Source organism: Ursus arctos, unplaced genomic scaffold, assembly GCF_023065955.2.
Source record: "Ursus arctos isolate Adak ecotype North America unplaced genomic scaffold, UrsArc2.0 scaffold_26, whole genome shotgun sequence".
NCBI classification, from domain to species: Eukaryota; Metazoa; Chordata; class Mammalia; order Carnivora; family Ursidae; genus Ursus; species Ursus arctos.
This window is the reverse complement of record NW_026622941.1, coordinates 16,761,980-16,777,128: the sequence shown is the minus strand read 5'-3', so window position 1 is coordinate 16,777,128 and position 15,149 is coordinate 16,761,980. Positions and strand designations below refer to the sequence as shown.

The 15,149-nt window shown below is 34.9% G+C and overlaps 1 protein-coding gene across 2 annotated transcripts; it reads left to right on the top strand.

Moving 5' to 3' along the window:
- The first annotated feature begins 2,562 nt into the window (after positions 1-2,562).
- On the top strand, positions 2,563-14,697 carry RERGL (RERG like). Of its 2 annotated transcripts, XM_026502334.4 has the most exons (5): positions 2,563-2,715; positions 3,928-3,984; positions 7,758-7,831; positions 8,986-9,134; positions 11,495-14,697. In XM_026502334.4, exons 1-5 carry the CDS (start codon positions 2,664-2,666, stop codon positions 11,775-11,777), a joined length of 615 nt encoding a protein of 204 aa, XP_026358119.1. In that variant the 5' UTR covers positions 2,563-2,663; the 3' UTR covers positions 11,778-14,697. The 2 variants fall into 2 exon arrangements, with proteins under 2 accessions (XP_026358119.1, XP_057159215.1); XM_057303232.1 differs by lacking the exon at positions 3,928-3,984 and having other exon boundaries at positions 2,595-2,715.
- The last annotated feature ends 452 nt before the right edge of the window (positions 14,698-15,149 follow it).

Below are 15,149 nucleotides of genomic sequence, written 5' to 3'. Positions count from 1 at the left end.
TAGCCCATCTTTTCAAGGTTCTAGAGTAGTATAATGGAGCAAAGATATCCTTTCTCCTTAGAGATTTTTCTAATCACTCCACCCTTCTGAATCTGAAACTTTTTATGGAGAAACTCTGCATCTATTCTAACAGAAATTACAGGGAAATGAGATTAGCTGAGAAGGGCTGGTTAACCTGACCTCAGAGACACAAAAATTAAACAGATAAAATTATAGCATGAATGAACACCTGCTATGTAATTAGTTGCTTATTTTTTAATATTTAATGTCCATCTCCTATGAGCAGAATCTACAAGTACTTTGTTAACTAATATTTTTCTAGCACTGAAAATAGTGCCAATCCCATAGTAGACACTCAATAAATTTTTTTCATTCAATAAATGAATAAAGTAATAAACTAATTTTGTTTTGGTTATGAATAAATATTTATTTAGGAAAAAGTGAGAGGATTCTAGGTAGTATAAATAATATGTCATCAGAATATTAATATTTTAGCACACTTTACCTGAGGCCAAAAAAATATATAGACACTCTGTTTCTTAGAAAAGTATGTACATAATTATATTCTCTCCATCCAGGTTTATAACTTCATTCTATTCCAACACTAGGCTGCTTTTTTACTAGATTTATTTTTGGACTTCAATGGAAGTAGGGAGGAGGAGGATATGGTATAAGAATGCAGGTATTTTGATAACCATCTATATAGTGTTTCCAATATCATGCATACTGTGAAGTTAAATTTTTCCTTCCAATCGGTAGATATACTAAACTCCCTAAAGACAGCTATCAGAACTTCCTTAAGAAGAGAAGAATAGAATCTCTTGAAATAGAGGGAAAAACATTCCATAGTATAAGTCACCTGGTAAACTTCCTTTTCCAAAAAGGTTTTATTTATTTATATGAGAGTGAGAGAGCATTAGTGGGGGGTGGGGGGTGGGGGGTGGGTAGAGGGAGATGGAGAAGCAGGCTCCCCACTGAGCAGAGAACCTGAGCCAAAGGCAAACGCTTAACCTACTGAGCCACCTAGGTGCTCTGATAAACTTCCTTAGTAAAAAAATGATTACTTGTAACTTTTAATATAGGTGCATGGGTTAAAGGGAGAACATAGCTTATTTTTAATTTTTTTTTATAATTTGTAATGAAAGGAAAAATTTGTTTCAGCTGTTACTTTGTTGATCTCACAATACATTCTCTTGCCTTTTCTTTCTTTACAGAGTGTATTTCTTCTTTTGGAATAGACACATCTCCCTAATCCCCAATCACTCTTTCTTTCCTCTGTTGGGTCCTGCTCATGTTTCAACCTTTACCTACTATTTGAAGACCTTTCCATCCACTGCTCTGTTTTCCCCAGCCTTTGGTTAGAGCCTTATTTTAGCCATGATCATGTTTATTGTAATTATAATTGTTTCAATTTTCATCTTAGTAGACTGTAGATTCATTAAGGCAGAAAAAGTATTTATTTAATTGTTGACCTAGTAAACCCAACATGGCTTCAATAAAAAGTGGCGTTACTCAATGTTTGTTAAATAAATGCATTTTTAAAAGCGTGTTATACATGTGCTCCACCCAGCTTAGAAATGGCACTTCTTTACCTGGGCCTCAACATTTAGTAGACAAGATTGAATTCTTGTATTTGTTGTTGTACTCTTTTCTCAACCCTCTAATTTATACATATACAAATGGGGAAAGAGGAAGGGAAGAAGGTAATACGGGGATTTGTAGTAGGGAAAATGGTTAAAAGTATGAAAGACTCATCATTTTGCATATTAAATTTGCCTCTTTATGTCATAGCAGGAGTGAATTATATCACAATACCCCTTCCAAATTTTTTTTTTTTGAATTTCCTTTTTTCCTAATTATAAAGTACTACAGAAGGAAACATGGTAGGTTTCTGTTTATTGCTTTTTAAGCAACATGAAGCTGCTTGGTTTATTTTTTTCTCGGAAACCCTACTGCTGTCTATTGGCATAAAATTTAAAAGAGAGAGAGAGAGAGAGAGATTGCTTATTAAGAAAGACATTGTAACACCCTTTGTGTCTATATATCTCATTGAGAGCCTCACGTGACTCAAAAACATGGGCTGGGTATTTTTGTGCCCTGCTGTCAACCCTAAACTAATACATCTGAGGTAGCCATCCTCTTCCTTCTCTCATTTCTTTTCATGACTGAGTTAACTTATTCCCTTTGTCTTTCACAGAAGAAGCCCAAGAAGATATAGGCTCAGGTATTAACAGAAAAATCAAAACTGATCCAATCTAAGTAGATTTACAGGAATGTATACCCATCATCTAAAAACTTTCTTAATGAAATCATTTTTCTAGGTCTAGGGAAAGGTAAATTCTATGTACATAAAAATAGAGGATTGGGAGCTAAGCTTTCTTAGCTTAGTTAAGAAACTCTTCTGCAGAATTCCTGTGAAATTCTTAGCTATTGACTTAAGAAGACTTTATTTCTAAATAGTAACTGCAGTGCTTTGTTTTTTTTTTAATGGAATATGTTTAAAAAGACTCCAGGAAAACATTTTAAAAGTTATTATTGGATGGTGGGAGTATGGGGCGGAGTTGGCCTTAGAGAAATGATAGCAGCATTAATAAAAAGTATTTTAAAAAGCACATGCTGGATCAAGTCAGTATAGCTCCAGAAGACAGGAGCAGAAAGACAAGATGAATGATGTGAAGCTTGCTGTCTTGGGTGGTGAAGGAACAGGCAAATCTGGTGAGTGGTGTTGTTTCCTATGGAGGGGTTCAGAATGGAAGAAGAGTGAGAAATATACTGACCTAATACATAGATATAGCTATATAATTATGTGTATTATTTTTCATTAGGAGTTTTCATTTTTATGAGTAAATAATGGAATTAACTGTATATTTATAGAATTTATAGACAGTTTGAGAAAGATAATTGAAGTATTAATTTATACGTTGTTTAAAATTCATAGGAATAATAGTAAATCCCTCCATCTCTGTCCCACTTACTTCTCACTTTTCTGCTCTGAGACTAAGGATGGAGAAAAGGTCATGGAGACCTGTGGGTATTTTTAAAAGATTTTTATTTTATTTATTTATTTATTTATTTATTTATTGAGAGGGCATGAGCAGGGGGAGGGGCAGAGGGAGAGGGAAAAGGACAAGCAGAGTCTCTGCTGAGTGTGGAGCCCAGCGCAAGGCTCAATCCCAGGACCCCGAGATCATGACCTGTGCTGAAGTCAGACGCTTAGCAAATTGACCCACCCAGGCACCCCTGTGGATTATTTTTTAAATGCAACATTATAGAGGTGAAAAACCTTAGGATGGGCATGGCTTTATAGATACCTGGAGACTGAGCAACAGGTGCCCTGATTTTGGAAGCCATGGTTTTGTTTTATTTTACTGGATTTTGTTTTTGGTTCCATTATGATAGTCAGGATAGAGCCACCTGACCTTCCTGAACCATACACCGGGCCAGACCCAGGAGCTGCAACAAGATAAACTGACACTAGAGGTCCTTTTTCTGGTTTCCTGGATTTTGAAGTTCCAGTATCCTCACAAACAACGATAAATGCTTGATCTTGTCCTTGTCACTATTAGCACGCAGCACCTTGGAGCCAGATTTAATCCAATAAAGAATATAAAGGGATGTTCTAGTTCTTGAATTTCAGACTTACTGAGAACTGCTTTGGTTACATAAGTAAGCTGCCTTACCTGTTTGCATTCATGAATTAATTGCGTAGTGATTTGAAAAGGCAGATCACTTTCTTTCTAGTCTTTTAATCTCTATGGTTGGATAGTGAAAATCTTGCTATTACTTAGACTCGAATTTAATAAAGCTTTAGGGTCTACATTAATGCTTGGTAATTTTTGAGCTGAAAGATAAAACCTTATGTACATAGCTAAGTTGTCTGTGTCCTAAAACAGAAAAGAACCTAAGTCCAGTATGTTTGTTTTGCAGCCCTTACAGTAAGGTTTCTTACCAAGCGATTCATTGGAGAATATGCCTCTAATTTTGGTAAGTCACCACTTGAGACTTTTTTCACCTTTAAAATGTCAGCATTTTAACTAAACCACAATTAAGATCACTGAGGCATTTTGATAGAATTTTCCATTGTTGCACTTTTAAGCAACTTATTTATTCAGATTCTGGTTGGAAATGCCAAAATAGGTACTTGAATTGAATGTTCTTTTGTGATAAAATGCACCTAACTTGATGTTAAGTGAGATGGATTAGAAAGTCTGTTTGTTTCAGGCTAGAATTAGAAGAATATTAAAACTGAGATTCCTCCCCCCAATATTGTAAAACATGTGAGTATGAATAATTTTGTGAACTGTAAAACAGTTCTGAAATTAAATAAACATCTGTTGAAAGATAAGGACGAATTAATTATAAAAGCACTAGAGCTACAAAATAAAGTTTATTTTAATTGTAAAACTGTGTGAAAATAACAGGAAAATTATGTCTTGATTAAAGATCATATCATAATTATCTAGGTTGCTTATCTAAGTTTCAGAGAAATTCTAGAACATGTGCCAGAGCACTTTAATATAATCTTTGAATCATTTTACTAACTCTGCTCTAAATTTATTTTGATCAGAATTAGCATGACATATGGGAAATACCACAGTGGGGCATTAATAAAAAGTGAGGAATTTTGCCAGAGTTTTGAGTATATTTTTGGCTCAGCAATTAATCAATATAATGGTACTAATATCTCACCTGACTTAAGGCATGAGGGAAAAGTGTTTTTGCTTTTTGAGTTTTAAACAAGAACAGATTATATATATATATATATATATATATATATATATATATGAATTGGGAAAAAGGGAATGATTTTGATTTTTTTGTTCAATAATTCCTAGAGTAATAAATAGGAAGTTATCATTGCAAGTGTGTTTTTCCATGAGAAATAATTCCCTCCACCAAAAAAATTTTTTAGTCTTCATTCATGAGGTAGCATTATTAGAGAATTTTAAAGGTAACTTTAAAGTTTTGTACTGCTTTCTACATGTATCTAATATACTATTTCAGTCCATATGACATTGTGAACATTTTACGGAAAGTGCTTGGAAACTGATCAAAGAAAGGAGAAATACATAGAAAGAGAAATTCCTATTGTTTCATTTCTCAGGTCAAAAACCTCAGTCAGAAATGTCAATATAACACAAAATAGGAGGCATGAAAAAATGTTCCAGAATGACAAAACAAAGCAAAACATAACAGAAATAAAACCACACCCAAAAATAACAGCAGCAGCAGCAACAACAAAAAGTCCCGTTAATCTTTTATAAGATACAGTTATGTAAACAAATTAAGTGGACACATTTCTGGCTGGTACATTTCCATTAAAAAAAGTAAGACTCAGAGACATTTTGAAAAGACAACCAAATGAGCAAAAGGTCATCCTTGTATGAGGACAAACTAGCAAAAAATGACTCCATCTTGTAAATGAAGACCTGAAAGGGAAAATAGTAATTCTAAAAAGTTAAGAGTTAGTGACCCCTGCTGGCAGTTTTTGAATTTAGAGTAGATATTTTTAATCTGGAACTTTTATGGTTCACAGTCAGTAGTAAACCTATGAAGTTAGAAGGAACTGTCTGAAAATGTATTTTAACGTTTAATGAAACAATAACAAATTTCATTAAATGTAACCTAAGAAGATTTTAAAATTCATGCCTAACCCCCTGAAGTTAGTTCCCCAAATGCTTGCTACATCTTTTTAACTACGGAATGGGGCATGATTTTTTGTCAGTGTGCCATTTTGGAGAGAAGTAACTCTTTTATTAAATCCTGGAGGAAAAGTTACAGAAAGGTAGTCCTTTATGCATTTAACAAATATTTATTGAGCACCTACAATGTCCCAGGTACTCTTCTAGGTAGAGAAGCTATAGCAGTGAAAAAGAAGAGAATTATCCAAGCTGTCGTAAGATTTATATTCTGGAAGGAAGGGTCAATTAAAAAAATTAAGTATACGTTATGTCACATGATGATAAATGCTATGAAGAAAAAGGAAACAGCGTGGGGGAATGGCACTAATATGGTATGTGGCCATTTAAAATTGGGTAGTTAAGGTTGACTTTGTTGAGAAGGTGGAGGGGATGAAAACTGAGCCATGAAGATATCTGGAGGATTACATGCAAGGCAGGAGGAACAATTACCACAATTCTGAGGCAGGAACTTTCTGAAAAAGTTGAGGAATGGTATGGAGGATGGTGTAGCTCGAGTGCAAAGAATTTGAGGGAGAATAGTCAGAGAAGTCATGGGAGACTAGACAATGAGGGCCATTCTTAGGTATTTTAAAGGCTTTGCTTTATGCAAGTGAGATGGGGAGTCACTGGAGAGATTTGATCAGACAAGTGATATGATTCGGGTACAAGGTTCACTTTTGCTCCCGTGTTGAGAATAGAGTAGGCACAAGAAGGGAGTTAGGAGAGGGGTAAAGCAGAGAGATGAGTTAGGAGGTTTTGTAATAAAACAAAAAATAATGATGTATTCATAATGGAGATGATGAGACACAGACAAATTCAAAATATACTTTAAAGATAGAGTAAAAAAGAATTTTTAATAGGATAAATATGGGAGGTAAGAGAAAGATAGGACCAAGGATGACTTAGGGCATTTAACCTGATCAACTGGAGTTCTGGGTATGTCATTTAACGAAATGGGAAATTGTGGAAGATACGGTCTTTTCAGGGAGATCTGGGATTCAGTTTTAAGCGTGTTCAGGGTGAGATGAGATGTCTATTCTGTATCTAAAGGGATATGTGCAATAGCAGGAGTTGTTTGCATCTGAAGTTCAAGGAAGAGGTCTGGGCTACAGATATAAATTGGGTTCATCAGCAATAATTGTTCTATAAAACTCAGGATGAGATTAGCAAGGGAGCATAGATAGAGAGGAGATCCATAAACTGGACCCATGTCTGGAGAGTGAGAAGACATAGTGGGACAAATAAAAAAGATTAATACAGAGCAACAAGGAATAAAGAAAAAAACCAGGGGAGTATGTTGCCTTGAAAACCATATGAAGGAAGCATTTTAAGGAGGCAGGAGTGATTGACTATATTAACGTTACTAGGGCATGTAAGATCAAGATATAGAATTAGCCATTAAATTTAAAACCATAACCTTGATAAGAACAGTTTATTTAAGTTATTGGAGCTAAAGCCCGACTGGAGTAATTTAAAGAACTTGGGGGAGAGAAATTGAACACGGCAGGGTTATATACTTACTAAAAGGTCAACAGAGAAATGGGGCAATAGTTCAAGAGGTTGGGGGCTCTAAACGATTGTCGTTAGAAATTCAGCTGTTAGTAATGATATAGTAAAGAAGAACAATTTATGATTCAGAAGAGAGAGGTAGAGTTGGCGGGGTCATGTCTTTCAGTAGATCAGAGTAAATGGTAACTAGTTCATAATGAATGGATTGGCCTTAGATAGAAACACAGATAACCCATCCATAGTTATAGGATGGAAGGTAAGTATAAGCACAAGAGAATGTAGTAGTGGTGGTGAAGTTTATTTGTAAGAAATATATATATATATACATATATATGTATATATATAATATATGTTATATATACATATATATAATATATATAACAATATATTTATATGTTATATATATAAATGCATGTATTTGACCACTAGCGTTTTAAAAAAGCCACTGTACTATTCTTCTAGAAGATAACCAGTTGAATTTTCAAGACTGTGATCCAAATATGAGTTCATTTCTTTTTTGTTCTGGTGTATTTCCTTACTGACAACGAATATATGCATATTTTGCAGAATCTATCTATAGTAAGCATTTGTATTTGGAAGGGAAGCAACTGAATCTAGAAGTATATGACCCCTGTTCTCAAGTAAGTAAAAAAAAATATATGCTTTTATTTTATTTTTTCAATCATGATTTGAAGAAGATTGGAGAAGAGTAAATGAAAATAAAGTTGCCCGTCTTAAAACTGAAATTTATTCTCAATTTTAATTAAAGTTTTAAGAGATGATTTTTAATGTTATACATTCCATTATCTAGCTTCTCTGTGAAGTTATAACAAAAATTATCACAGTACAAATATCTTTAAAATAACAATATTAGGCTGCATTTATATTTCTAGGCGGTCACAGTATAGCTATTAGCAGTTAATGGTTTAGGGGCACCTGGGTGGCTCAGTCAGTTAAGTGTCTGCCTTCAGCTCAGGTCATGATCCTGGGACCCTGAGCATGGGCTCCTTGTTCAGCGGGGAGTCTGCTTTTCCCTCTCCCTCTGCAACTCTCCCTGCTTGTGCTCTCGCCTCTCTCTCTCAAATAAATAAAATCTTTTTAAAAAAAGAAGTTAATAGTTTAATGGTTTAAGGCAGTTTATATTCAGTTTATATTTTCACTAAGTTGCATTTGTAACTAATCACTGTCAATAAACCATAAGTAAGGTAGATTTTTAGTACAAACTCCTGTGTCTATTCAAAGACAAAAAAGTTAAAATAGGATTATCTAAATAAGAGAAGGAATGGCCAGCTGTTCAAGACCTCAAAACAACTCCAGGAGATAGATTCATTTAGCAATGTAAAATATCCCTTAAATGTTTTTAGCTAAACCTTATCAGTGGTTCTTTTTTTTCCTAATTTAAATCTAGTACCAAAAATCAATAGATAACCCTTTTACTAATATTGATAGAAAATATTTTCTCTTTTCAGAACAAATACGTGAATGTTATTTCAAAGGGCAACTATTAGAGCTTATCCAACTTCCAAAAAATTAAAGATATTTTCTTAGAGAAAAGTTGCAAATGAGAGAGATAATAAAACTTTATTATACTTCCTCTTTATTTTAAACATTTAATCACTTTTAATTAAAGAAAGAGTGATAAGGAAGAGAGAACCAAGGAAACCACATTTTAGAAAATATCAGTCTTTGGCTTATTAACGTCTCTTTTAGGTGAAATGGGTTTTCCATTAATTAATTGTCTAGATTATGCAGGTGGACTATCCCGCCGGTTTCAAAGTGCTTGATTTATTTTCAGCCACAGAAAGCAAAATTTTCCCTCACAAGTGAGCTGCACTGGGCAGATGGGTTCGTTATTGTGTATGACATCAGTGACAGGTCGTCATTTGCTTTTGCAAAAGCACTGATCTACAGAATTCGGGAGCCACAAACCAGTCATTGTAAAAGGTAAGATATTCTTCACTCCTCTCTCCTTTCTTTTGAGTAAATCATCATATGGCTATAAGCATCATTAGGAAGAGTTTAATACAGCCTTCCAATTACAAAATTTAACAGCCCTGAACAATTCACCTTCCATTCCACAGGAGTTACACATGTAGTAAAAGGAATAAGATGAGAATACTTTATATCCCGGCTGACATAAACAGTTACTTGCTCTGAGTAAATGGCTATTTTACAAGACAGCTTCTATTGTTAACACGACACTCACTTGCAAAATAATGGCCCTCTGTACACAAGACAGTTCAGTTTCCAACCTTTCTTTTCATTCCCACAAAAATATTAAGGATACTAAATAAATCCAAATTTATTACATTTGGCATCCAATTCCTAGTCATTGGGTTGTTCAATCTATCAAAGCAAAATAGACTGAATAATCAGACCATTACAAATTCTAAGTATGCGGATACAGTTTTCTCTGTTTCATCTCATAAAATAAAGCGCTGATCAATGATTTCCCATTGTTAATTGTTCTGACATGCGTAACTATGAAGGAAGACATAGCCGTGCCTTAAACCATTCTTGTATTAGTAGATACGTTTAACCATATGAATTTCCCATTTAGCTTTCCTTATTTTTTTTTTGGTTTTAGCCTTTTGCATTTAAAATATTTATGTTTGTTCAACATGCTGATAGAAAGGATTCTTTGTGCTCTTGATTAGATTTGTTCTTAGAGTCTGAAATAACATTCTTAATCTGAGAATCAAGAAACATAGTATTAGTATTGAAAATTCATATATGTGTTTTTATATCTATTTTAAATGCCCACTATCAAGAAAGCATGGCTAATAATTGATAGAGGGTATTTCCCTGGAGTCAGTTGGCGTACATTCTTGTTGATATCTGATTGACCTTAGGTACCACTTTAATCTCTAGACCTAATTTTTCTGATTATAAAACTGATAGAAATATGGTAGGAGAAAAGGATGTGATTTTACTAAGGTACCTCACAGCTCTGACTTCCTCTAATATTACAGATTTTTTTTTTTGAACTCCATTGTTTTAACCATTAAATGCCTCATATTTAAACAGCATGACTTAGGTAAGGGATAGTAATAAACTTCCTTTACTTTCCTCCAAATCGAAAGAATCACTTAAGAATACTCAAATGCATAAAATGAAAACACCTATTCTTGACATTTTCAGGCAATTTTCTTAATGTACTAAGTAATTTTTCGAGTATTTACAGTTCTAAATCTGTAGATAGACTAAAATAGCAAAAAATGTTACTGTTTTATAAAATTGCATCTGATATTTGTGACTCAGTCTGCAAAATATTTCACTTACCCTTTCCCATTAATCCTTTACAATAATTTTCTGACCTATACAGAAAAAAGATATTAATACCCTCAAAAGTCTAACACATGCAGTGCTTTTTCCCCTCACCACTCACACCATCATGTGAATAAAGCCAACTTTGAACAGAATATGAAGACAGTATCTCTTCAGATAGAGTTGAAGACTGCATTTATCCATTTTTTTCCCCTGAAGTAGATAACTTGGCAGAGTTCCGTGACATTTGAGGACTAGTTGTCTTACTATATCCTTCAAATGAAATTCTGTTTTAGAAATGTGTCACTATAACCAAGGAGAATATATTGGTATTTGCTGAAGACATTATCTTAACAAAGAAATATATTTCTTCAATAAATAGAAAAATCATACAAGGTCATGAGATCATAACATTTTTCTCTAGAGTATGGTATAATGGATATTAACAAAGAACAAACAGCAGGAGTATTGAGTAATATTTACCTATGAAAATTATATTTAAATTGTTCATTACAGTAACTATTCTGTAAAGAGACGTTAGTTAGTCCTTCTCTTTCAATTGATAAGGAAATGAAAAATAATACTCGGTAAGCATCTTTTGTTGCCTGTCACTGTGCTAGGTATTTTTATATCCATCATTTAATTTAATGTCTAGGAGAATTCTGTGTAATGAGTGCTATTTTGCCATTGTTTTACATGTAGGAAAATTGAAAGTGGGAAAAGTAACAATCATGCCTTATTAGTAAACAGAGCCATAATTCAAGAATAGGTTTGTATCAATGCAGATCTTATGCTTTAAGAGTCTTGCTGCTTCTGTGTCACATGCTAAGTTCTATCCAAAATAATCTTTGTAAGTAAATGGGAGTATGTGTCAGACACATACATATGACTATAAGGAACACACACACACACACACACACACACACACACACACAGTATTTTTGGGGGGGGTCCATAATTCATTTTGATATAAGCCTACTTGATGAGAAAAAAAAAGATGTGAAATAATCTTGCTAGAGCTGTGTTCTGTGTTTCAGAGCTATGGAATCAGCTGTGCTTTTGGTTGGTAACAAGCAAGATCTCTGTCATGTACGAGAGGTTGGCTGGGAAGAAGGGCAAAAGCTGGCAGTGGATAACCGATGCCAGTTCTGTGAATTGTCCGCAGCAGAGCAGTCTCTGGAGGTAGAAGTGATGTTTATCAGAATTATCAAGGACATCCTGACAAACTTCAGACTCAAAGAAAAGAGAAGACCCAGTGGATCTAAATCAATGGCTAAATTGATCAATAATGTGTTTGGAAAGAGACGGAAATCTGTTTAGCAGACATGTAATCCTAGGGGATGTATTATGTCAGAGAGTTTCAAATATTCACATGATAATTAAATTTACCCTTTGTATGCGGTTTTTTAAAAAAATAATTCTCTTAGAGATATGAAATGACTGAACATAAGCCACAGCTGTGTTTTCAAATACATATAGTTTGCTTTTTGTTTGTTTGTGTCTTGTACACTCTACTTCACACTAAACCTTTTTCTTTCTTACACGGAATAGCACCACTGTAACTTCCCGGTGCGTTGCTCTCCAGTTTGCCTTGCCAAATAAACTCTGCTTAATAATTTTATTAAACTACCATTCCATAGGCCACAGTTGACGTTTATTTTATTTCTTTTGAATGAAATATGCAGTTATATTTCATACAGTTAATATGTCATAGTGCTGAATTTATAAATTTGTGAAAGTTCACGATTTAGTAGAAATGCATGAATTTAATTTTAAAAATGCCTTTACAGTAAGTCAGTGAGTTCTTGATATTGCTTACATCTTGATATTAGTTATTACTCACACTACTTATTTTACTTTTAACTTAGGCCTTAAGAAGTTAAATTTCTTGCCTGTAAGTGTAGTCTGTATTCGGTCTGATGATGAAAAATTCTGCCTCTCCTTGTATGCTTTGCTAAGGAGGCTAATTATCGCAGAGAAATTAAGTTATACAGCTTTTCGTATAAAAAAAGATTAGTTGTTTTTAGTTCATATAGAGAGCCATGCATCACAGGGAAAGGGCAAGTAAATGCTAAATGTATAACCTTGAAGACCTTCTTGCCCTGAAAGGAATATTGTATTAGATAAACATCCGGGGCCTTCTCAGATTTCTCTGAGTACAGTTCCTTTCAGAAATCAACTGTTTAACCTCTGGACTTCAGGATCACTGCTGCTGGCCTCGTTGCATTTCAAGTCATGGTCCTAGACCTCACTTGAGCCAAATCACTGATAATCAAGGTTAGGTCTCCGAGAAGTTAAACTGAGAGTACAAGCAATGCTAATATATTGGTTAACATGTATTGGCAAGAACTTGGGGGCCAAGGTGGAAGAAGATCTTGAGTAGAGGGTGGTAGGCAAATGGGAGATGGGTGATACAGAACATTAGGCTGCAAAGGGGAGAATTCGTTGACATGGCATTACTCACCATGAGCTGTGATTCCGCATTATAGGGGCGACACCTAGAGCTCATCCATGTAGCTTTGTTGTTCCTTAGGAGCCTGGCCTTGATACACTAGAGTAAAAGAGTAGTGGAAATAATAAAACATCGTGTGGTAGAATACAAAATAGTTCAGAACATTCATAAAGATAGGGGGGTTAAAATTGATATGGTAGATTGGCCCAAGAACCTGCCATCTTACTGTGTTGCTTGGGACAATTCAGAGGAATTTCCTTTACTAAGGAAGTGAGGAGGCACAGACAACTTTGAGAAGCTTAGCAGTGACTGTGCTTACAGGTCCCAAATTGGCGGTGGGGATGTTGCCATCGAACTGGGCCCCTCAGTATCAGCGCAGGTGGTAGAATCCTGGAAGAGCAGAATCTGGTTGCTGGCATTTAACTTGGCTCCTGTTATCCACCCACTCAGCCCCCAAAGAAATGATGTTATGTCTGGGGCAAAGGCTCCATTTCTAATACTGGCTGGTTGGAAATTTAAAAGTGACATGCTCAGTCAGCTACACTGAGGCAAAGTCCATATTATAAGCCCAGGCATTGCTTCCATCCATGCCACTGTGACCACTATTATCCTGGATCCATTTTGTAAGCACAAGGATGGCCAAGGAAAGAGGCAGGTTGATATCTGCAGGATCGGTTATCCTGTCCATCTGGTTGCAAAGTGGCTTCTCATTGGTGTATACTCTCTGATGGGCAGTGACATGATACATAAAGATATGTATACTTTATGCCGTCTCTAAGAGATCCATTAATACACTTTTTCTCTAGTCTTTCTTGTCACTGTCTTCCAGTTTTACTTTATACTGATCTCTGACCGACTGGCAAAACCACCGGTGGCTGCCTAGAAATCTGTACCATGTGCCACCTTTCCTAACATACAAAGGGTAGACAACCAAGTGTACATCTTGAAGCCCTGGCAAATGGGATAATGAACTTCCTGGTAACCTCTGTGTAATAGGGCACAGTCCTCTTATGGTTGGCCCTAATCTCTCAAGCTTAGGAAAGCTTTCTATCAACTTGGAACATTCAGATTAACTTGCTATGTAAATGAGAAATAAACTTTTCTTGTGTAATGTTATTCTAGCAAATTCAGTAATACACTATTTTTGGTCAACCATTTACAGGGATTTTGTTAATCTTTTATATTCTCAATATTCGATGACTTTATCAGTTTAACCATTATACCTTAATGTTTTTGTTTTATTTTTTTCCTCACTATTCTTTTGGGTAGTCTCAGTTTTAGAGATTTGGTCTTCATTCTTTAAAACTATTTTCCCAGTAAGAAAGATTCTTTTGCAATGATTTTGTGTGAAAAACAACATATTAACTCATGTTATATGCACGAACTCTAATGTCAAAATGGTATGAAAATTCTTTAATAGCTTAATCCTTGCATATGTGTCTGTGATGAGTCAGAGTTCAAAATTCCTCTGTTAAGGATACTAATATTTGCATATATTTTGGAATTTCATTTATTATACCTTGATTTTTTGTCAAGATGACTTGGGATAACAAGTCTTGTTATAAGGAGTCAATGGAACATAGTAATGCAAACAGACGTTCTCATACACACACACAAAAGATAACTATATGAGGTGATATGTTAATTAACTTGATTGCAGTGTGATTGTGGTAATCATTTTACAATATATATGTATATTAAACCATCATATTACAACTTTACTTTTCAATTTATGTCAACATGGAAAGAAGCCCAGTTTTACATTAAAAAAATTACATTTTAAGTGCAGTTTCTGTGAAGCAACCTTCGACATGCACGCGATTATTTTCCAGAGTGATATTTAAAAGTACTGGATTAATTTCCCCTTTTATGCTGTGACAGTTTTAAAACATGTTCACACATTTTTTGACACTTCTCCCATCAAAAGGTTAAGTCTAATTCCCCTCTCCATGATTATGGATCACCCTTGTTGACTCTCTTTTTAACAAACAGAATAAGGTGGAAGTAATGGGTAGGACTTAGGAGACCAGGTTGGGAAAGGTGCTAGAGCTCCCATCTGTTCCTGTGTCATCTGTTCTCAGCTGTCCCATCTGCGCCTCATTGGGACTGAGCTTTGGGAGCCAGGAGTCAACACGTATGATTCAGGCTGCCCTGAAGGCACCTGACTGGAGATACCGCATGGGAGTAGTAACCACAGCCACCCAAGATTTGTGAGCAAATCCTCAGGTGATTCGAGCTTC

Coding starts and splice junctions, on each gene's coding strand:
- RERGL (XM_026502334.4), top strand. CDS start 2,664: ATGAATGATGTGAAGCTTGCTGTCTTGGGTGGTGAAGGAACAGGCAAA. Junction 7,832..8,985: donor TATATGACCCCTGTTCTCAA/GTAAGTAAAAAA, acceptor ATTTATTTTCAG/CCACAGAAAGCAAAATTTTC. Junction 9,135..11,494: donor CAAACCAGTCATTGTAAAAG/GTAAGATATTCT, acceptor TCTGTGTTTCAG/AGCTATGGAATCAGCTGTGC.